The following is a 23,543-nucleotide window of genomic DNA, read 5'->3' as shown; positions in this document are numbered from 1 at the left end:
CTAAATCTACCCTCTTTCAGTTTAAAGCCATTACCCCTCATCCTATCACCACATGCCCTTGTAAAAAGTCCCTCTCCAGCTTTCTCGTAGGCCCCCTCCAGGTACTGGAAGGCTGCTGTAAGGTCTCCCCGCAGCCTTCTCTTCTCCAGGCTGAACAACCCCAAGACTCTCAGCCTGTCCTCACAGGAGAGGTGCTCCAGCCCTCTGATCATCTTCGTGGCCCTCCTCTGGACTCGCTCCAACAGGTCCATGTCCTTATGTTGGGGGCTCCAGAGCTGAATGCAGTACTCCAGGTGGGGTCTCGCAAGAGCAGAGTAGAGAGGGAGAATCACCTCCCTTGACCTGCTGGTCATGCTTCTTTTGATGCAGCCCAGGATACGGTTGGCTTTCTGAGCTGCAAGCACACATTGCTCGGTCATGTTGAGCTTTTCATCAACCAACACCCCCAAGTCCTTCCCCTCAGGGCTGCTCTCAATCCATTCTCCGCCCAGCCTGTATTTGTGCTTGGGATTGCCCTGACCCATGTGCAGGACCTTGCACTTGGCCTTGTGGAACTTCATGAGGTTTGCACGGGCCCACCTCTCAAGCCTGTCAAGGTCCCTCTGGATGGCATCCCTTCCCTCCAGCATGTTGACTGCACCACACAGCTTGGTGTCATCAGCAAACTTGCTGAGGATGCACTTAATCCCGCTGTCCACATCATCAACAAAGATTTTAAACAGCGCCAGTCCCAGTACTGACCCCTGAGGAACGCCACTCATCACTGGTCTCCACTTGGACATCAAGCTGTTGACCACAACTCTTTGAGTGCAACCATCCAGCCAATTCCTTATCCACCAAGTGGTCTGTTCATCAAATCCATGTCTCTCCAATTTAGAGACAAGGATGTCGTGTGGGACAGTGTCAAATGCTTTGCACAAGTCCAGGTAGATGACGTCAGTTGCTCTTCCCTTATCCACCAATGCTGTAACCCCGTCGTAGAAGACCACCAAATTTGTCAGGCACAATTTGCCCTTAGTGAAGCCATGTTGGCTGTCACCTATCACCTCCAAATCTGGAGCACATTTGACTTATTGACCTGTTTTCCGTTAGTCTCCAACCACTGCAACAGTATCGGCCTAACTCTGCTACAGAGCCCAAAGCCTAGACCACAGCTAGCAGCTTGCTGCAATGCTGTCTCAGAACCAGATTAGAAAACATGAAGTCACTACTTATAGCGGCATTAGTGGAGCTGTTTCAGTTATTGTACCAGAGGAAGAAGCTTTCAGAAGTGGATACTCGGAGAAAGCAATATTGGTGTTTTTATAACAAACTAACAAACAAACAAAACACACCCCCAAAAACCACCACCGAAGTTACAATTCAGTTCATTCTTGTTAACATATTTTACTGTTGCTGAGTGAGCATCAGCAACAGTTACACCTTGAATTGGTATTACAAATGGCTTGATGACAAGGGGAGGTAAGATTATCATGTTTATTGCTATTTCAAATCATAGCTGAACTGCCCCAGCCATGGTTTCTAACCAGGGCTGAACCAGTCAGCTGTTAGCCTGTGGTTCTAGCTAAAGCATTTTCAGTATCAGAGCAATTGAATGAATTACCAACTGTGAATATGACTGCTAGTGTGACCGTAGATTATGAGTGTCTTTTCTATAAAAGGATACTTTAATCACATTTAATCTCTTACCCAAATGCCGTGAGAGAAAAATATGAGAATTTGTACCTCTTATTGCAAAAAAACAGCTTAGGGTGACTGTTTATTTGAACTGGGATTCTGGGGAGTTTCCTGCAAATAATTACAGGATTTCCCAGTTAAATTCTTGTGAATGTAGCCTATTCAGTCCATATAACTTGTCACATAGGAAATTGCCCAGCTGTCTTAATCTTTTAAAAGGCAACAAGCAATTTTGCAAGTTACATTTTTAGAGTGATACCACGTGATCTTCTAAGGCATGTGCTTATATTTAAGACATCCAAATCTGTATTTGCTAGGGCCAAGCTTTTAAAGAAATACTTGTCACTGAGTCTTTTTCCATATAACACCATATTTAGCAATCAACACTTTCTTGACAGGCATACACAAGTGGGGAATTGCTCACGGGGGAGCTGAAGAAGGTTCTTATTGAAACATTGCAGCCCTTGATAGCAGCTCATCAAGAGAGACGGAAGCAGGTCACAGATGAAATGGTGAAGCAATTCATGACTCCACGGAAGCTAGCTTTTGAATTTTGAAGAAATGCATATGTAACTTACCACTTGATAAACCAAAACCAAGTAATTGTTGTCTGTTGTATGTCATCACTCCCTAGTTATGTACAGCCTGCAATCAGTGCTTTATAAATATTGCTTTTAATGAGTTAATTACAATGAATGTCAGAGTACAGGAAAAGTTTAAAATAGGACTCATATCTATTTAAAATCAGAATATACAAGACAGAATTTCCCAATCTTGCAGAAAAGCATGTCTGTCAGCACAACACTGTATTTCATGTTGAAAATATAAATAAAACTTCCATTTTGATGATAAAGCCTAACTTGTAAATTGTTTTAGATATGTTGGTAGGAGGCCACATCACAAACTAATAACTAGCAGCTCCATTTTCTTTTGTTCTGTGTACCTTGATTTACTAGACTGCATGTCCTTTTGGGCTACTGGGAAGACACTGCACACAAAAAGATACTGAATGTTACAAAGTAGATTAGACAGTGACTTAGGCCTGGTATCAATACAGAAAGAATGGAGATCTGTGAGTTGAACACGGGAGAAAGAATATCAGGCTGCTTTTGCTTTCGTCTTCCTCTTTTGACCTGGGGCAAGTTGCAGAAATCTCACTGTACTTTTGTTTCTGCAGCTATTTAACTGGTCTGACTGCCTCTGGAGGGAGGAGGTTATCACAAGGTTGTAAAGCTCCTTCATATTCTCAGGTGGAAGGTAGTATAGAAATGCAAATTTTAGTTTCTAGTTATAAAAATACCAAGTGTTAAATCATGCTGTGAAAATGAAGTTGCTGCTGGACACAGGGATACTTCTAGTACTGTCTGTTCTGTTTTACTGCACCAGGTCATTTAAACTAGGGGTACTTATTTTAAGATGTATTCTGGTGAGAAAATATACTTTGTTAAAATACCTCATGTAATATTTAATTATCTCCTTTCTTAAAAAGAACTTCAATGTCTTTGCTATGATTTATGGAAGAAAAATTCAAATTATTAGCTAATTTGTTTTAATATGTACACTGCTGAATGCAAACTGTTAGATCTGTCTTGTATTTATATAGAATAGAAAGTTGCTAGCCCAAACTTAGTCTTATCTACATCAAATAAAAATACCTTTGATACTACATCAATACCCACCTGTGTTATTTGCAAACCATTTAAAAATATAAGGAAGGCACTTGAATGAGGTGAAAGATTTAAACTTTAACAGGTTCTGTACTGCGGGGCCTAGTGGACATATATTGACTGTAGCATTCTTTAAAAAAAAAAAAAGAAAATTAAAAACCCAAAAAGCACCCTTTTAATTTGACTGTAAACCTTTGAAGTCAGCTGATGTCACACTTGGCTTGAGGGAGCAGTTTCAAGGGTGAGACTTCTGACTGACTTCAGTAGACCTTGGATCAGCCTGTTAGTACATGAGAACATGCTGGGCTGTTTGTGCTGCCTGGAGCTGGTGCCGCTGCCTTCCCACCAGTAGCCGTTCTGTAACACAGCATACACATCCTCTCCAGCAATGTCCTTGCATTTCTGACATGGAAGTGCCTGTCTGCCAAGTTGTATACGAAGTGCCCCTGTTAGTTTATGTTTGTGCAAGGAACCAAGGAAAGACTAAAATGCAAGGCAAGTTTAGTCCTGTTGCATGCGTTTCAAACTCGTGCTGAAAATAGCAAAGCTTAGCTTTTGTCTTTTTCTTTACAGTTTACGTGAGCTGGCATCACTAATCTAATGCCATTGACTTTAATGTATTACAGTAAATGTTTACCAGTGACTGTCTTTCTGTAACCCACAGACCTAGTATCTCAGTGCTAACAAGAGTTTAACAATCACTAGAAAAGCTTTTTTTTTTTTTTTAAAGTGGTGGAGCAATTCTTAGAAAAGAAAAAATAGGTTCTTAAATCCAGTAGTAAATAAACTAATTCTTGGTTTCTGTAGACTTTAATGATGACCTTCCCATTCTTGAAGTCCACTCTTTGTCATCTTTAAGCTATACATAAAATATAAGACTTAAATTTACTTTTAAAGGGCTTTTACAAACTCATAATGCAAATTTCTTCTTTAAAATATTATATGCAGATCTGTCCTGCAAGATTTATTTCATTTACTCAGGAAAGGGAAATATGCTGTAGGAGAAACAGTAGTGTGTTCTATTCTAACTAAGCATATGGACTAATTTTATAACACAGCAATTAAAATCTGTTTTGAAAGTTCTAGAAAGGAAAGTGATAGCAAAATTATTTAGTATTTATTTACTGAGCAAGCACCTTACTCAAGTACTCTGTCAGATTCTTACAAACATGCTTCTGAAATTACACAGTTTCTCAGAGGAGTCTTGGCAAATTCCTAAATCTGTATAATTACAATTCATGTCCCAGAGGTATTTAAAAGTCAAGACAAGGCAGTCTTCAAAAGCATGCATGGAATGTCTAAGAATGTTATCAGGCAATGTTCATTACATTTTCCTCAATTTATTCATATTTGGTTCATCTCACTGTAATAAAAATGTAGATAAAAGTCTGTATCAAACTTCTTTGATTTTACTCTTCTTTTTTTTTTAATTTTTAGAAGGCTTAATTTACACATACCCTAATACTCTATTTTTGACCTCTCTTCCTACCCTTTTAGGTTCTGATTCAGTCATCTGATGGAGCTGGCCCTAGTTTTGATGTCCAGTGCCCTTCAAGTAGTGAAATAGGGGCCCCTATAACCCCCTCTGTTCAGTCCTACCAGGTAGACATCAGATTGCTCCCTGAGCAAGCTAATAAGCGTCAGTTTTCCAAAGATTAACTGGTCGCAAGCAAGACTACATGTTGAATTTCCTCGTGCTTTCCTAGGAACTCCAGACAGCTGTGGTGCCGTCAGTCTCAGGGAGGGACTGATGCTGTAGGGCTCAGGGTTGCACAGAGAGAAAATCATATGGCTTACAGGAACCCGTGCCTGGTTTCACTTTCAATGAGGCCATTAGTGCAGTTATGTAAAGAGACCACGTCTGCCACTCATTAAATAGTGACAGGAAAAAGCAAGGATATTCATATTTCAGCTGCTACAAAGGGATATAATTGTAGAATACCCTGGGAAAATTACAGCTGGGAAGGAAAAGTTGCAGCCTGAAGCACAAATATGTAAGTTACTCGGTGAACATGTTGTCCCAAAAATCAGGGTTTGTTCACCCGGTGTGCAAAATGCCCATGTTCACACAGAGCAGAGGTATTTTATTGCATATTTGAGCAGATATGGGTGTCTGTCCCAAGACAGCACACACAGCTTTCAAATTAACAGTTATTTATACACAAAGCATTAGCACATTCAACTTCCTAGTACCTATGCAGTATTCTTCTATTAAATGATTGGTTAAAATCTCTTCACCTAGCATGTAAATTAGTACGCATGCTTAGTCGTTGTTGTTCAACTCCATCATTTGAGTCAGTGGTCTAATTGGGGTAGGTGGTCCGTGAGTCGGGGGTCGCGATCTCCCCCTGCCAGAACTACCTTTCCCCGGGTTTCCTACCTTTTTGGCAAATCTAAGCGGTTCTTCATGGTTTACTAACTAGACTAGTAATGCATCAGTTACACTTCTGCTTTTTGGCAGCCACATCCTGCTTATTAGACAAAGGTACATTGTATAAGTTCCTATGGAGATAGGGTAGGGCTCTACAGTGGATGTCTACAGCAGCATCAATCTTTATGTGAGTTGTATACTTACGTTTGATGCTTACAACAGTTCCCCCCTTTGAGACTTACCGAATCAAATTTTTCGACAAGTCTCATCTCCATTTGGTACAACTAACGCATAAGATTGAGATATTTGTCTAGCAAATAGACTTTTTAAGCATCCAAACATGACACAAACCATTATTGTAATTATTACAAAGATAATTAAATTCCATAACAGATTTTGTAACCATCCTGTTAGGGAGAATCCTAAACCATGTAAAATCTTCTTAAGCCATCCTGTTTCTACTTTCCCTTTAGTGGCTCGTCTTTCCAAGTTGGAATGTAGACAAGGTCTCCCAGCTGAAAAGGATGGGCAGGGGTATCCCTAGGCAAAGGTGTCCTCTGATTTAAGTACCTGTGTAACAAAGACAAGATCTGCGAAAGAGAAATTAAATAGTCTTTAACTGTTTCCTGTCCTTTCATGTGCATTTGATCCTCTTTTATTGTGAGTGCGTTAGTAGGATATGGTTTTCCATACATGATCTCAAAGGGGCTTACTCGTTCTCTGATTCTTGGGGTTACCCTACCTCTCAATAGGGCCAAGGGTAGGGCTTCTACGCATTTGAGGTGAGCTTCCCGGCATAATTTTGAAATTTGCCTCTTAAGAGTCTGATTCATTCACTCTGTCTTTCTACTAGATTGAGGTCTCCATGGGGTATGGAGATGCCATTTTATCTGCAAAATTTTTGATACTCCCTGATACTATTTCTGCTATGAAATGAGGTAATACCAAATCTAGGAACTATTTCCTTTAACATTATTTTAATGACCTCTCTTGCCTTGTTGGTGCAACAAGGGAAAGCTTCAGGCCAACCAGCAAAAGTATCTACCAGGACTAACAAATATTTATATTGGTTACATCTAGGTAACTCTGAAAAATCTATTTGCCAGTGCTCCCTGTGCGTTATTCCTCATTTTACATTTCCTTCTATTGTTTTCTTTTCCACCTTCGGATTGTTAGCACAACATAAATTCCATTGTCCTTTCGGGGTTTAGAAGTTGTTTTCCTTGTGAATTTGAAAGTCCCTTTTCTTTCCAAATTTCCCCATAAGCATGGACAACTCCGAAGGCATATTTTGAATCTGTGAAAATACTAGCCTTTTTCCTGGTACTTATTTCTAGAGCTCAAGTTAGAGCAATCAATTCCACCTTCTGGGCTGAAGTATTATAAGGCAAAGATTTGGCTTCCAAAACATGGACTCTGGTCACTATTGCATATTCAGCACAATGCTTTCCTCCAGACATGAAACTACTTCCATCTGTATATAATTCTACATCAAAATCAGAAAGAGGAGTATCCTGTAAATCCGGTCAGCTGGAATAAACTTGTTCGATTGTTGTCAGACAATCATGTTGTAATTCATCTTGTTCTGAGATCGGTAGCAAATTCACAGGGTTTAAAGTGGCAGATATTGAAAGGGTAACATCATCCTGCTCCAGCAGAACAGCCCGGTATTTAGCCAGTCTGCTAGAAGCCAGTCTGCAATGGTGTCCCTTGTTTTCTAGGAGAGAGATCATGGCCTGGGGTACAAACACGGTCATGGGTTCCCCAAGGTCAGTTTCCTGGCCTCTTCAGTTAAAATCACTGCCGCAGCAACAGCTCTCAGACAAGCAGGCCATCCTTTACTGACTTTGTCTAATTGTTTAGAAAAATACCCCACAGGTCTCTTCCAGCTTCCCAACATTTGAGTTAGGACTCCTAAAGCCACCTGTTGCCTCGCATGCACGTACAGCTGAAAAGGTTTTTCTAAATTTGGAAGTCCTAATGCAGGAGCTTCCATAAGTCTTTTCTTGATTTCATCAAAACCCTTTCGACACTCAGCAGTCCATGCAAGTAGTGCCTCTGGACCCTTGATGGCAGCATATAGTGGTTTAGCGATCGGTCCAAAATTAGGAATCCACAACTGACACCATCCAGTCATACCCAAGAATCCTCTCAGTTGTTTTTTTTTTTTGATCTAGGTACAGCAATTCTACAAATCACCTCCTTCAGTTTTGTGCTCAATTTCCACTGTCCCTGCGTGATTTCAAATCCCAGGTATCAAACTCTATCTTTTGCTATTTGTGCCTTTTTTTGGAGACGCAATATCCTGCAAGTCCTAAAAAGTTCAGCAAACTAATTGTAGCTTCAAAACATTCACTGTAATTGCTTGAGCCAATTAATAAATCATCAACATATTGCAACAAGGTTATATGTCTATTATTACCTTGCCATTGCTCTAATTCTTTTGCCAATGCATTACCAAATAACGTTGGGCTATTTTTGAATCCTTGTGGTAGTACAGTCCAATATAACTGAATCTTTCGTCCTGTGGTCGGGCTTTCCCATTCAAAAGCAAAGATGAGCTGACTCTGTTCATCCACCAGAATGCAAAAGAAAGCATCTTTTAAATCTAGAACTGTAAAATACATATTATTTTCAGGGACGGAAGCAAGTAGAGTATACAGGTTTGGCACCACAGGGTGGACATCAACTGTTTGAGCGTTAATTTCCCGCAAATCCTGTACCAACCTATATTCTTGAGAATTAGGCTTTCTTACTGGCAAAATGGGAGTATTAAATTCTGATTGACACTCCCATAATAGCCCATGTTCTAAAAGGAGTTAATGAATGGTTCCAGTCCTTGCCGCGCCTCTAATCTGATACCATATTGTTTCTTTCTTACCAGTTGGGCTCCAGATTTCAACTCAATTTTTATTGGGGTAACGCCTTTGCTCATCCTGGTTTCCCCGATGCCCATACCAGTGGTATCACTGCACTCAATACTTCTTCGGGAATGTCTGTATTTTCATCCTTTTCACCTTGAGTCAGCAGACACATTTGTGCTTTCCAGGCATTTTCTGGGGGAATGTGCAGCTGTACCAAATTTTCAGAAAAAGTTATTTGTGCATTTAACTTGCATAGCAAATCTCGCCCCAACAATGGCAAGGGGCACTCTGGCATATAAAGAAGTCAATGAGTTACCATAGTATTTCCAATTGTACACTCCATTAGTTGTAAGAATGACCTTAGAGTCTTTTTCGCGGTGGCACCAGTTACACTGGTCTTAATTTTACTTAAGGTTCTTTACAATCGGTAAGTACTGAGTGAGTTGCTCTGCTATCTATTTAAAAAATCTGTTGTTTCCTTCCCCAGCTTTACTGGAACCAGAGGATTGGCTGAGGAAACTTTAATAAATTCCTCCGGTCCCCTTCAATCTAATCCTTTCTCTGCCAGTACCTTGGCAGCTGTCTCTGTTCCCTTTTCCTGATTATTCAAAAGGCATAGGCAATCTTTTTTCCAGTGGCCCTCTTGCTTACAATATGCACACTGATTTGCTCCTAAAGGAATATTACTATGACTTTTCCCAGTATTTCCATGATTTCCTCCTCTACCTTGAAACCCTCCTCTAAAATTTCCTCTGCCTCTTCCTCTGCCTCTTCCTTGTCCTTCTGACAAGGCGGCCCACAAGGAAGCTTGTAATTTTGATTTATTTTGTTTTTCCTTTTCCTCTGCTTCATCCCAGTTATTATAAACTTTGCAAGCAATTGATAACAATTGGGATATTGTCATACCATCAGCACCAAACGCTTTCTGTAATTTCTTTCTAATATCAGGTGCTGCCTGCCCAATGAACAACACATTTAGAAGTCTAGAATTATTCTCATCCTCAGGGTCCAAATTAGTCCACTTCCAAGCTGCTTCACATAATTTTTCATAAATGACAGATGGGGGTTCTTTATCTCCCTGTCGTATTTTGACCTCTCTTCCTACCCTTTTAGGTTCTGATTCAGTCATCTGATGGAGCTGGCCCTAGTTTTGATGTCCAGTGCCCTTCAAGTAGTGAAATAGGGGCCCCTATAACCCCCTCTGTTCAGTCCTACCAGGTAGACATCAGATTGCTCCCTGAGCAAGCTAATAAGCGTCAGTTTTCCACAGATTAACTGGTCGCAAGCAAGACTACATGTTGAATTTCCTCGTGTACAGCAGCCAGCTCAGCAATAGGGGAAGGTCAATGTGACCCATTTACAATGACACTTCAGTAGGTTTGGCGTAAAGACTGGCACTTCAATGGAAACATGATACTCCACAATTGCTGTTGTCTGAAGAGCACAAGTCCTGAATAGCTTCACCTGGCTCTTCCACAGTCACCAAGAGGCGTGCTGAAACGGCATGCTGAAACCTGCTTGGATATTCATAAACATTGTCAGAGAAAACAGGAACTATCAGCAACATGAAAACATGAAGCAGAATGTGCCTTCTAAAGAAAATTTTCTTTTTTTCAAGGCCCCCAACTTTGTTACTGAAAGAAATCATCTGTACAACAAGCTGCAGTCCCTATAGCAACTGGAACAGGCTGCCCAGGGAAGTGGTTGAGTCACCACCCCTGGAGGTATTTAAAAGACATTTGGATGAGGTGCTTATGGACATGGTGTAGTGGTGGACTTGGTAGTGTTAGGTTTATGGTTGGACTTGATGGTCTTAAAGGTCTTTTCCAACCTATACGATTCTGTGATTCTGTGAAATGTGGTCTCTTCATTCTGTTAGCTGGCCTTCAGCTAGCTAATTTATCAGAATAAATAGTTCTGTGATTATCAGAGTAGCTGAAGGTCAAGGTAATACAAAGAAATCAGAAAATAAAACAGCCATGTTCTGAAATCCAGAAGCCAAACACCCAGCTTGGTGTGTAAGTGAAGTACCTAATATGTACAATGCATCATGTCATTAAACAAAAATTGGTTCATATTTATGTGCCTGTGTTTACAGTACTTATACAGGCAATTCCTGTACCTGGTGGTAATTTGTATCAGTGTGAATTAGCCGTGAGTTCTTGCTGTAAGGCAGGTTGTCACCCATACACTGTGTATATATTTTTTTCCCTTAAAGGCTTGTGAACAGGATGGATTGCAAAGCAGTTACCATCCTGAAATAAGCTGCCTGAAGATACAACTTACCTCTCGTGTAGCATTTGTTCAGGCCACATGAGAACCTGCTTTTATATGGTGCTGAATACCCTGAGGCTTACAGTTCTCAGCCCCTCGCACTGGCTTCCGCAGTTGTTCCCACTCATTTTTACAATTCATCTGTAATTCCTGTTTCTTGAAACCAGCTGTATTTCAGTTACACCCACAGGAGGAGACATTTTTAGTCATCTGAATGCATGAGCCTATTAGGAAAGCTGAGCTACTTTATTTTCAAACCTTGGGCTGACCATGGATGGTATCAACACTGCCTAACAATAAATGGTTGTTTAGTCTGATTTGCGGCATTTTTTTACTGTATCTGTTCAGAGGATGTAATGCCCAAGAACAAGGTCGGCTGAGAGTAATACAGCATGAAGGAGTTTGATTCCAGAAAACATCCAGGCAGAGCTGGGATAAATCACTACCTAGCTGGGACAGCACTCAGTCAAATGCGTCCCCTGTAGAAAGAGGTGAGGGTAGTGGTCTCTTAAGAGCCATCTTAAGAGGAATTCCAAATCTTGAGGACTTAAATCTTCTGGTGTAAGGACTTTCTGACTAAAGGAAGGTTGGTGCTGATGCCCCAGATGTACCTGGGGGTGGTAGGTTGCTGAGGCCATAAGCACTTTAGGAGAGAATGAGGTTCAGTGTTGGGTCTTTCATTTCACTCCCCTTTAAGGCGACATACCATACACCTGCCTGGTCATCTGGTCTCTTAAACCTGCTTTTGGATGAGCTGCAAGAGCTGGATAGACTCTTGAGAGAAATAATTATGATAGTTGTTTGATAGCATGGCCGTGAATGTGTTTAAAAAGCCAGTTGAAGCCTTAGATTTCATGAGGATAGTTCTGGAGCTTTTTACTGGTCACTCTCTGGCATGGAAGAGGTCCCCTTTATTCTTTTCTAGTAGCACCTGAAATTTTTAAACTTGTCCTTCTAGTACAAGATCCATTTTTATATGTCCAGAGTAGCTGACAAGTCCCATTAGCTGCAAAATTACTGTCAGTGTAGTCAAGGCCATGCTATCAATTGGTAAAAGTGGCTGTGGTAAAAGTGGACCAGAAGGGCATCAACCCTGAATATGAGAACTCCTTTAAAAATATAGTCTTCCTCTTTCCCTCCAAAAAATGCACTTTCAACAGAATCCGACAGGGGCTGGATCCAGATGTCATCATCCAGGGATTAAAACGGAGACAGAAAACATTTATGCTGCTCTTGAGGCAGGGTGAGCAAATTAAAGTATTTCTGGCTTTAGGGACTTTCATTCTGAAGCAATAGTGTGGGTGTTGTTTTTTTCAACTGACATGTTGATGAAACTTTATATCTTTGTGAAACAGAAATAATCGTTAGGGAAGTCAGAAATTCTCTCAAAAGGTACCTTTGACAAAAAAAACATTTGGCTGCTCCTAACAGTGTAGTTTAAAGTGAGCAGAGTATGCACATTTTAAAAGTTGTAAATCTTAATTATACTCTACAACTTTGCAATTCTCCTTTAACTTGCCTAGCCCTGCCAGTGCACAGATTTTATCGCAGCCTTTCCTTTGAGAAGCAAAGAGGTTTTGCACACTTCCAGGATGAGAACAGATTGCCTCCAAAGCTGTGCCAAGCTCTGGAGAGCCGTGGTGTCGTCAGTCTCGGGGAGGGACTGATGCTGTAGGGCTCAGGGTTGCACAGGGAGAAAATCATATGGCTTACAGGAACCCGTGCCTGGTTTCACTTTCAATGAGGCCATTAGTGCAGTTATGTAAAGAGACCACGTCTGCCACTCATTAAATAGTGACAGGAAAAAGCAAGGACATTCATATTTCAGCTGCTACAAAGGGATGTAATTGTAGAATACTCTGGGAAAATTACAGCTGGGAAGGAAAAGTTGCAGCCTGAAGCAAAAATATGTAAGTTACTCAGTGAATGCAATACAGGCATTACATATAAAGAGCACACACTGGATAGTGTTAAATCTTACACAAAATCCCCCCAGCTCTTGCCTTGGTTGTGAAGCTGGTTTTCTGTGCTGGTAGAAAACAAAATGAATCCTTTACCAAAATCTCTGATCAGACTAGCAGCTTTTTAGAGCATAAATATTTGCAAATGTTTCAAGGACCTAAGCAGCGGCTACAGTCTAAATACATTAACGAGATAAAAGGGAGGTTGTATGTAAGTCCAAGACTCCCTCATGAGTTTGTAATCTTCTAAGAATAAAACAAAGCCGTCAGTGATCCAGCTTTGTGCTGAAATGTCCAGGCTTCTTATGCTGTCCATCAAAGGGGACGGCGTTCAGCATTTGTTTGTGGATGTTGTGTTACAAAAAAACAAACTAAACAAAATACACCTCTGAACAGAGTGGCAAAAGCTATGTTTTGTTTGTATAATGATCTGTAAATCTCAGTACAGCTTCATACGTTACAAACACCACCATGTTCACAGGAAAGGCACGCATGCAGTTCAAACCCAATCCTTTGAAAAGCACTTTTGCACCCTCCTTTCTCACACTTTCTCTAGCACACTGGATGAGGCCTGTGTACTTGTGCTTGTCCGATTCATCTGTTTGCATCCGTGATTTGATGACATCCATGGGAGTAGCTAATCCCCAGGCCAGGACTCCAGCGAAACCACCAGAAAGCAGCACGACGAGGAAACCTGCAGGAGTGAAGGGAGGAGCCTTGCACTGATACGGCTACGAGCATCTCAGATTTGTCAACTGACATGGTTAACTTTCATGTTTTTCAGCCGTTACTTTGTCCAGCTCTTGCAGTTGTTAGTTTCCAGGGATCTCACACACCCGTGTGGCCTTTTGATTTCACAGCATACTCATTTTTGCATACATCATACTGGCTCATGCAGAGGCAGCATCTATTTTAACACCGCATGAATGAGATGTGATGCAGCCTGGGAGTGCTTGCACCCTCTTCAGCTGGGTCTACTTATTTTTATAATTCTCAGGAAGACGCTCCTTGCTGAATGTCACCTATTTGATCTTTTCTTAAAGTGGATAGCTGTTTATTTGGAGCCAAATCACAACCAGGAAATTTAAGTGTCTTTATGTTCTGCGCCTGGACTTTATTTTCAGGCTCTGGACTGACCCTGATCCGTGCTCCATGATGGCTCCTGGGAGGTTTGTCCATGTTTAATTTCTATTTACATATCCTATTTCTGCATTAAGAGGATTTCATACCCACATACTAGGCACCAGAGCGTGCCGTAAACACCCCTCCTGCAGGGAGAGGAGTAGCTGCTGAGGGACAGGGTCACGCTGGCGAAGCCCTCGCACGCAGGCTGCTGGCACCCGCGCCGGGAGGGCACAAATGGCCCTGTGACGCCAGGAAACAAACACACAGCAACCCCACACATGGACCGGATCTGGGTGAGGTTTTATAGGTACTGGGTGAGGTTTGCTGAGAGCCTGATTTCCCTCTTAGTGTGGTACTAAACAAGCCGTTTTTGCAGGTAATACCAGATGCTTTCCGATACCTACCTGGTTTATTTTTCCCAGCTGGTGTGAGCCAATCACACAGAGCGGAATAGGTAAGGAAATATATTGCAGAAGAGGAGCAGTCCCTGCAGAGTAATGCAGAGCAGCCCTTGTAGAGACCCCCAAAACCTTCCTCCTTGGCGATCACCTTCAGACAGTGCAGAGATCCTCGGTACTTTGGCTTGGAAACAGGCTGGGCAGATGCGACGGAAGGATGTGGGTTCCTCTGAGTCTGCATGCGAACTTTAGCCACCTCACTAGGGGTCATCAACACAACCTGTAACATCAGAGGATGGTATTTTAACTCTTCACATTTAAACAGTGTTTTGAGCCCCCTCCTGCAAATTCCTTGTCTCCCACCTTTTCAGGCAATAATACTGCCTGAAGCCAGCACGTTCCAGCCTCCTCCCCTCTGTCTGTGCTAAATCCCACCCGGCAGCAGCAGGACATGTGTGTGAGCTGCACTGTGCAGAGTGGAAGGTGAGGCAGAAATCAACAGGGGATATTAAATACCTGTAACAACTTATTAAACCAGATGATAGGCATGGAAAGGGGATGTCCTCAGCTACAGGGTAGCATACATCAAGTCTCTGGTATGTATCTGTATTTGGAATCAAGGCCATAAAGACTTTTCAAAAGTTAACCTGTCTCAAGTAGAGTCGTTGCCTGCTAGGAAACACCTAGAAACCCGACCATCTGGACTGCTCTGCAAGAGGATTGCCTGTGACTGGGCACACATTTCTGCCCAGTACGCCATCGGGGCACTGGGGTGAGCTCTGCCGTGTTCGCAGCGCCTGCAGACGCTCACAGAAATCCATCTGCTCATGGGAAACTGCTCCTGAATTCAGCCTCGCCTCCCTGTCCCGGGATCATGCATGTTTGCCAGGCAGCATCACTTCTCAGTGACACCCCGTTGAGTTTTGAGTCCTGACAAGGCAATGCTGTGTACTGCCCATTTCCACAGCGATACCGTGCCGGGCTTGCGCGGCCACTGTCAAAACACCGGCCTGTGCTTTAACACACTGAGTTACATCTTTCTTACATAAACATACCATCAGAGCCACTTAGAAAGTTTGCCGCCCAGGTTGGTTTTCTTCCTTTCCCTGTGTTTGCTGCCCAGGCCCATGTCACTCTTAATAGCATGTTCTTAAGTGTTTTGGTGCTCTAAACCAAACCCGGCACGAGCTGCCCAGCAGGACTTGGCCACGCCACGGAGCCAACCAGCGAGGGGCCAGCAAGGGCAGAGCGTGACCCCCTGTGAAAACAAACCTGCTGGGCTTGTTGCAGGCTCCCCTGTGGCCTCCCGGGCAGAAAACATTCACTGCTTTTCCAGCTTCCTATGTTTGTGAACAAGATGGCTTGTTGTGCTTTCCCTTTTGGCTGTTTACCTACCCGAACAGCACCGGCAGCACCTCCAGCAAGAGAAACATCTGGCTTGGACGGCTTCGCATCTGCAGCCCCGTACCGCAGCTTGCAGATGGTACAAAGGAAGTTTCTGTATGTGCCGAATGAAACAGAAGAAATCACCGATACTGTGAGGACTGATGCAGACACACCTTTGTAAAATCCCCAAACCTAGTTGGAAACAGAGGAAAAAGAACACTTTTAAGAGTGGAAAAGCATCTACCTGGAAACACTGGCCATGCATTGCTGAGCCAAAACTTACTCCCATCTTACAACTCATCGACAAAGCCAAATTTCATCCTGACCCTTCTCCCAACAAATGGTTGTGTGTAACTGCTGCCCATCCTCCCCAAACTGAGAGGCAGCTCTGCTTCTCTGAAACAAGGCATCCATAACTGGTATCAGCAATCCTGATGAGAGGTACCTACTTTTTCTGTCCTGTATGTTTCCTGAATGCAGTGCCAAATCCCATTGTAATGTCTCTCGGTCTGAATTCTCACCTAGGAATATAGGGGCAACTTCAAAATGCAGGCATCAGATTAAAAAAACAAAAAATCAACAAATGCCATAGCAGCAAACTAGTTAATTAGCCATAAAATACCATCCCCAAACAATTTACTTTTTTTTTTAGGAGAAAAACAACACAACTAAATAAAGTGAAGTATGTTGATGTAACAAAGATGAAAGCATTATCATGGGACTAGTTTTCTAAAAAGGCGGGGGGAAAGCAAAAGGGCCTGTTTGTTTCCAGTCTGTAGTCAAGAAATAAAGCTCCAAGGCGTACCTTCACTGTGTCCAGTGGATAACCCACTGCTGTGCTTAGACCACCTGAAACAGAGAGTGTATTGGAGATGGTTAACAGTGCACATTGAGACAGACCATTTTCCCCCATCGTGGCAAGTCATTAGGGGAATGGCAGAAAAATGCAGCTTCAGAGCCCTGCTGTTCTTGGCACCAGACTTCTCTCGAGCTCTAGCAATTACGTTTGAGCCAAGAATGACAGAGCAAAATGCACAGCTTTCTCTGCATGACCAAGGCACGCTCAGAGGAAGAATCCGAGTGTCAGGGGAAACTTATCAGGAGAAATAACACCACAGTGCAAGCTGGGATGGGGGGAAACACAGAAGGCACTGCTGTGAGGAAAGCTCTGTGCACGCCACCAGCTCTGTGGGCTCTGAGCAGCCCTCTGAAAAGGGACTCGGCAGGAAGGTTGAGGGATGACTTGTACGATATCGGACAGTTTCTGTTCCCCCGCTCAGCTGAGGCGGTACAGCATCTTTGGACTGTGACCAAGCACCCTCACATGAGGTGCAGAGCATCCCCACTCACATGAGGGGTCTCTGGAGCAATTTTGGTTCTCCATGCTTGGCTTGGAAATATTAAGGAATAAAAGCAGCAGTCACAAGGACGTTAATAAAAAAAGGGTGGCCCTCACGCATTACAGGTTCTCAGCAATCTGTCCTGAAGACAGGAGAGGTACTTCTGCTGCCTCCTGCACAACAGGGACTGGACATGTCCTGGCTGAAGCTTACAAAGCACATCTAGAGCCCTGGGTGAGGCATTCATTGGGCATTAGCGTCCGTGGCACCTTGCTGGACTAAGCCTCTGAAGTGTATCTATCTCCTACGTGCACCAAAGACTGCTGCAAAAGCAGAGCAAAGCACAAAAGCAAAGGTTGCTTGGAGCCCTGGCAGGCTGGTGTGACACCGGGGCACAGCACAACCGGCAGCGCTGCTCTGCGGCGAGATCACCCGCCCTCCGCTGCTCGGGGCTCAGCAGGATTAAGGGGCAGCGAGGGATTAGCGCCAGGCATGCACAAAGCCAGCGTGGTCGGCAGCATGCCCCGCACGCCAGCTGACCGCGACTCCCGCCTGCAGCAGTGACGGCATGTCCAGCGTGCTGGGGGGGTTGCGAATCCTCTAGTGACACCCAAGCTCATTTCGAGACCTTAAAATAGCCACTGGACTTGGAAACGCATTAATCCTACGAGACAAAGTTACTGCCTTAATGGCAGATAAGGAGAGCGAAAGAGGCCCGACACAGACTCGTCTTGGTCGCAGTAACAGATCACCCACCGTCCCTGCCTTTGCCTCCACTGCATTTCTCAGCTCTAATTTAAACGCATCTGTTGGCAGATACCACAGATGATAAAGGGTCTGACTAGCTAACTTCCTCCCAGTACATCAACTGCCAAGTCAGCTGAGAGGAAATCAGGCTGGGGGACGATGGAGCTGTGATGTGAGTTATTTAGAGGGAGATCAAGTTCATAAAAGTGCTGGATGAGCCCTGCAGGGAGCCAGGCAGTCATAGATACAGCGCACGTCTGGTGGCTCACAGGTTGGAAACTGCCTCTCACTGAGTCTGTCTTTAAAAAAAAAACAAAGAAGATACTTAAAAATGTATTAGTTGCTGTAGGCATTTCACTAGGCATGTTCACCTGTGATTACACGGCTGCTTGGGAGCTCTGGAAAGCTCTACTACATTTGGGAACTCACCCAGCTGCTGGTGTGAGTCACCAGGAGAAAATCCTGAAGTGCATTACTCAGAAGAAAACAACCGACAGCATCTTGCTTGAAGAAAAATGAGGTTTGTTCTGCAAAAATCTCTATCAAATCTGCCACCAGATAAATAGCAATGAAGGTGAAAAATGAGCCAAGAAGCCACCTTCTGTATTTCAAAACGAAAATGAGATCAGATTGGAAGAGAGACAGCAAGGGGAAGTACACAGGCAGAGTAATACAGCTCAAAGGAGCAATGCCTCTGGTCTGAGCAGAGTGACAACACACAAAGTCACCGGGGGCCACCTGTACTGTCCCAGATTCGCGGTCGGCGGCCAGAGGCAGACTGCAAACACGGACCCCACCAGGCAGGGAAGCGCAGCACATAAGTCAATGTCAGTGGGACTGTGCTGACCTCAGAGGTGTGGTCCAAGAACCCGTCCCAGACAGGAGGATTTGGCATCGCATCAGTTTCAGAATTCCCAAACCTTAGAGGCAGTGGATGTGGGCTGACCAGTTGCTGGTGATGCAGGGGCACCGTGTGCCTCGCATACCTAAGCCCCGGCTTGCTCCACCGGCTCAGGAAGGTAGGAGCCTTGGCTCACGCACATCAGGTACCAAGGCTGTTTTGGGACAGTGTTTGACAAGAAGTGTCCTCCCCTCTGGAGAAATTGCCCTGTTCACACATTAAAATGCAGAGAGAGCAGCAACATAGACAAAATAAAGCAGGTTTGCCCCAAACCAGCCTGTTTCCCTTTGCTGCTCAGTTCTAGGGGCTTACCTTGGTGCCAGCAAGGACTAAACATCTCCATTTGGGAGGAGACCATAAGGGTAAATTCTTCTCTGTTCCCACCAAAGCGGAGATGTGAGCACCCCAATCCTCTGAACAACTACAGTCTGCTGTGAACTGCGCTCTTAAGAGTCAAAGCACTCCGAGCAGTGAAGTTTTCAGAGCTGAGGAGCTCAGCCAAGTCCCTCAAAGGCTGAGGAAGAAAGGCTCTGCACAGTGTCACACAATATAAATAGCCTGGGACAAAGATAGCATGACCCACACATGCCCTGTTTGCACGGCAGAATCAAATAAGGCCAGCAATGTATAGCGCGCATATGGGAGAGGGATCCTGTGGGACTACTACTGCATAACACTGCACCAGCTGTGATGAAAATAAATGGCAAAACCAGGTGAATGATCTTTGTTGGGTTGTAGTGAGCCATTTTTTATGTCTACTTTATCTGAGAAGTCCTCGGGTATTGTGCAGAGTTTGTGGCATCCCCTGAACACACACACACACAGTGCAGGGTCAAAACTGGATTACTCACAGCCTCTTCACAAGTCAGGCCACTTTGACCAGGCAATTCAAATAAGGAGGGATCCTGGCAGGGTGGCCACTGCAACGGCAATCAGCAGAGAGCAAGCGGAGCCGTATGGAGCCCACTGGGCTGCCAAGCTGTTGGCAAACACCTGGCTGAGAGACCCAGGGAGAAGCAGGGATCATGGTCCATGCACTGGATGGGTAGACAGCAACTTTCAAAGACCTTTACTTTGTGAAGAGCTGAGAACATAAGAAGTGCCCCATATCCTAAACAAGCTGAACTCCATCCAGTAACGTGACCCTGGCAGTGGCCAGCAGGAGCTGCTTTAGCTGTAAGGACAAGAACATAGCATGTTCCCTCCATAGGTGGACTATTTTATCTGCCCTTGGATTGCATGTGACTGGTGTGTAACCTTGCAGCAGGATGTAGAGAAGCCTGGGCATGCTGCAGACCCTGCTGCTCTACCACCGCTGGGTGAACCTCAGCTTCCCCATCCCAAATCTTTGTGCCTGGCACGAGTCAAGTCATCCCCTAGTCATCAATAGCCCTAATCGTCAATACCTATCCCCTGCCATGGCCCAGGCTGCTGCCGTAGCAGGGCTAGAAAACACGCATGGGATCACAGGAAAATTCAAGTTGGCAGGAACCTCAGGAGGTCTCTAGTCCAATCTCCTGCTCAGTTTTATTGGCCAGGAAGGACATCCTTATAGGTGAGCTGCTTTTGAGGACATCCAGCCCCATTTGATGGTTATTGAAAGTTTTCATAGTCACTACGCATGTTTCTCTCACGTTCTTTCCATCTGGAGTCACAGCAGGTCACTGTTTCCTGGGCTGAAGATACTGAGCTTGTCCCATGGCCACGGAAACAATAGGTCAGAGGAGATGCACAATATTTGTGCAGGTGCCTAAGCCAGGCTGGATCATTCCATGGGATTCAAAAGGGCAGCATCTCTGCCGGTTTTCAGAGTTCAGTTCTCACAGGAAAGCTGCCCCATCCCTGGAAGCTGTCCCATGTCGGGGTAGGGACCATGGCCCTGAAGCCCTGCCCAGGTACCTTGCACATGTCTGTGTGCAAGCTCCCAGCAGGGAACAGCATGCCAGAAAACACACCTCTCTGCTGGTGAAAAGTTGCATTATCCCTCTTAGAAAAGCCCTGAGCTGGACACAGATGACAGGACAGAAAAATCTTGCTCTCAGACACCCTGAGGTCAGCAAAGCGCGTTAAAACAAGCAGACATTTCTGGTCCCAGATGGAGCTCCCCAGCCTGCATCCTCCCAGGCTGAGCCCGTTTCCAGGGCACCCATGGGAGATGCTGCATGGCCAGGCAGCACACGATGCTGGTGCCCGGACAGGGGGACACTGCACAAACCATGGCTTTGCATGGAAGGGGGGCAGAAGGCTGAGGAGAATGGCCACTTTGAAACTGTGTTTTCAACTCTCCACGTTCCCTTGCAAAATAACTTTACCCTTAAGTGGCTCAGCTCCAACTGTGCCAACAAAAGTAAAGGAGTCCAAGCAGCGAATGCAATCATTGCTGCCCCACCGTTAACGTGAAGTCTCAGAGGAGTTTTGGTGAATCCCTCCAGGATGGACATCCTGTTGCCAGCCCCAGCACAGAGCTCCCTCCTCCACCGGGTGCTCTGAAGTCAGCAAGGAAAGAGGAGGAGAAAAGCACGCTCTTGTGGAGGGGCTGGTTATATCCCACTCTCCCAGGAATGATCCTTCCCGAGCAGGGTCCCCCCAGCACCCCGGGAAGGCCAACACCCCGAGCAACAGGTACCTCTGGGGCTGGATGCCACTGAGATGCCAAACCTCACCCCACTTGCACATTTTGGGTGACAAGCAATAAGGGGCTGCAGTGGAAAATTCATCATGGTCCTTCCCAGGAAATGCACATCTGCACCAGGACCACAGGCTGCTCCTGGTGAAGGAAACTGCCGAATTTCAGCAGATCTCAAAGTGAGATCTGACATGCAGGCTTGGGCTGGGTGTCTCAGCCATCTGGCAGGTTTACCTGGCCTTTCTGGCAGCAGCGACCCCAAGGCTCTTGTCTTGGTATTTGATGCTCCACTAAATCTGACGAGATTTCAGAAAATAAATTAGACCAGTGGCTACATTCTGTTGTTTAAAACAAAGCTGCGTTTGAGCAGTACATGCTCTAAAAATGTCTAGAATTAAATCACACTTTTCTCCTTTTGCTTTTTTTATATATAACTAACCTACTTTCTCCCATTTCAGTGCATGCTTGCACTGAGATTACCCTCGCAGCTGCAAATACGTCTTAACCTAAGACAGACTTTCTTCACTGTGAAACGCCATGCCTCCACCCCTCCTGTCTCACAAATCACATCCTCAACCCAGAGGCACAACCCTGACAGCCTGCCAGGACCCCAGGCACCAGACACGTGAGGTTTTGCTGTCCGGGTGTTACTCACCAGTTTGTGTCTGCAAGCAACATATTCCACTTTGCCTCTTCCTATCAGAGTTTTGCCCCGTCCCGCTGCAATTAGACTGGAGGAGATTGCAGGGCAATGACCTCAGCCGACCAAATTGCAGCGCTGCCTCTCCAGTAGCTCTGTGAACCTGCTCTGATTACAATTTCCATATAATAAAGAAGAATGCACTTTTAACAAGCAGCCCCCATTGAACGACTCTCAGCTCTGCCATTGAGATCTGCCCGTTAGCTGAACAAGAAGGAAACACAGCGATCTGCTTTCATCAACAAGCACTACTTTATGTATTTACCTCCAATGGCCCCAGCAATGAAATCCATCCAGACTGCGTCTGCTGCCTTAATTACCCTGATTAAGTGTTAGGGAGGTAGAAGAAGGGAGGATACCGGTTCAGTCTTTCCAGAGCCCTGCAGGTCCTTCGGAGACAGTGTGATTTGCAGTGTGACTGTCTTCTCTTGCTTCTGGGAACTGTGAGCCGTGTGGATACTTGATGAATTTGTACCCTGGAGGCAGAGATGGGAAGCCTGGAGCTGTTCCAGGAGCACAGTGAATGAGTAATCCCGTGAAGCCCTGCAACGCTGCGCCACAGCCGCTGTTCCCAGTGCCCTTCTGCTTGGAAAATCACAAGGGGTGGTGCCTTGCAGGGTAACGCTGGCTGTGAAGGGGCCGTTCCCCATCGTACTCACTAACCCCAGAAGACAGCCTTGCACCCTGGTTTACCAGAGGACACTCTTGCCCTGTGCCACAGAGAAGTCGCACGGGTGGCTGTGCATAAGACACCTCCTCCCCCCATCCCAGCCCACCCTTCCTCCTTCTGATGGAGCAGACCCCCTTCCCATCAAGGAAAATTCCTTGTGCCCTTCCCACGGAATTTTCCTTGGCTTTCCTAATCCACACAGCTGACCCTAAACCTCTACCCAGATGCCCGTGGATTATTACCTGCTCATTGTGTATACACGTGGTGAAGCCCAGAAATGAATCCAACCACGTACAAAGCATTTGCTTCCCTTTCAGACTGCAGGGTGGTTTTCCCAGCCCCTGGAGGAGCTCTGCTACTTCACTTCTTGCTCAGTCTCCCAACCCCCTTTCCAATGTCAGCTCCTTGCGGAGTTCAGCGGCAGAGCAGGAATCACTATTGCTGCTGCCCATACTCCAGTGTTTTGCCCTGCAGGGGAGATGGGAGATGGATTTTGCCAGGAGACTGGTCCAGCACCTAATTTTTTCTTCCTAATTCACACCCAGCACAGGGTGCTGATCTCAGCAGGGGAAAGAGAAAAGCACAGAGACCCGCAGGTCAAGGGGAACCAAGAGCTCAAGAAAATGCCATTTTGCCTATTTTTGCACAACTGCCCCATACCAGAGGGCGGCCACATCTACACAGGAGAAGTTAAGTTTTGCCCGAAGTGAACCTGGAAACCGAAGTCCTGATGCAGTGAAGGGCTTGCCAATTGTACTCCTCTTGAATAGGTTTCCCCGGGTCAGAGCCAAGGCACAATGGCAGCAAAGGGAAAAGAAAATTTCATGGCTGCTGCC

General features: G+C 44.9%; 2 protein-coding genes across 4 annotated transcripts in view; one reads left to right on the top strand and one right to left on the bottom strand.

Annotated features, from left to right (window-relative positions):
• WARS1 (tryptophanyl-tRNA synthetase 1) overlaps nt 1-4,722 on the top strand; it is a 28,093-nt gene extending 23,371 nt beyond the window's left edge. For 2 of the 3 annotated variants that reach the window (XM_072864691.1, XM_072864690.1), the window contains exon 11: nt 2,076-4,722. In XM_072864691.1, the coding sequence (XP_072720792.1) occupies nt 2,076-2,234 (159 nt within the window). In that variant the 3' untranslated portion in view covers nt 2,235-4,722. Of the gene's footprint in view, nt 1-2,054 lie in introns of all 3 variants that reach the window. The other variant, XM_072864692.1, reaches the window with a different exon arrangement.
• An 8,499-nt stretch (nt 4,723-13,221) lies between these two features.
• On the bottom strand, nt 13,222-22,964 carry SLC25A47 (solute carrier family 25 member 47). Its single transcript, XM_072865491.1, has 7 exons — nt 22,950-22,964; nt 22,303-22,540; nt 16,529-16,572; nt 16,173-16,244; nt 15,733-15,915; nt 14,344-14,617; nt 13,222-13,508 (listed from the first exon to the last, which is right to left on the bottom strand). Exons 2-7 carry the CDS (start codon nt 22,328-22,330, stop codon nt 13,222-13,224), a joined length of 888 nt encoding a protein of 295 aa, XP_072721592.1. The 5' UTR covers nt 22,331-22,540; nt 22,950-22,964.
• Between the last annotated feature and the right edge of the window lie 579 nt (nt 22,965-23,543).

Source organism: Ciconia boyciana, chromosome 6, assembly GCF_034638445.1.
Source record: "Ciconia boyciana chromosome 6, ASM3463844v1, whole genome shotgun sequence".
Taxonomy (NCBI): domain Eukaryota; kingdom Metazoa; phylum Chordata; class Aves; order Ciconiiformes; family Ciconiidae; genus Ciconia; species Ciconia boyciana.
Note: the sequence above shows the minus strand (reverse complement) of the source record. Positions and strands in the feature narration are given on the sequence as shown.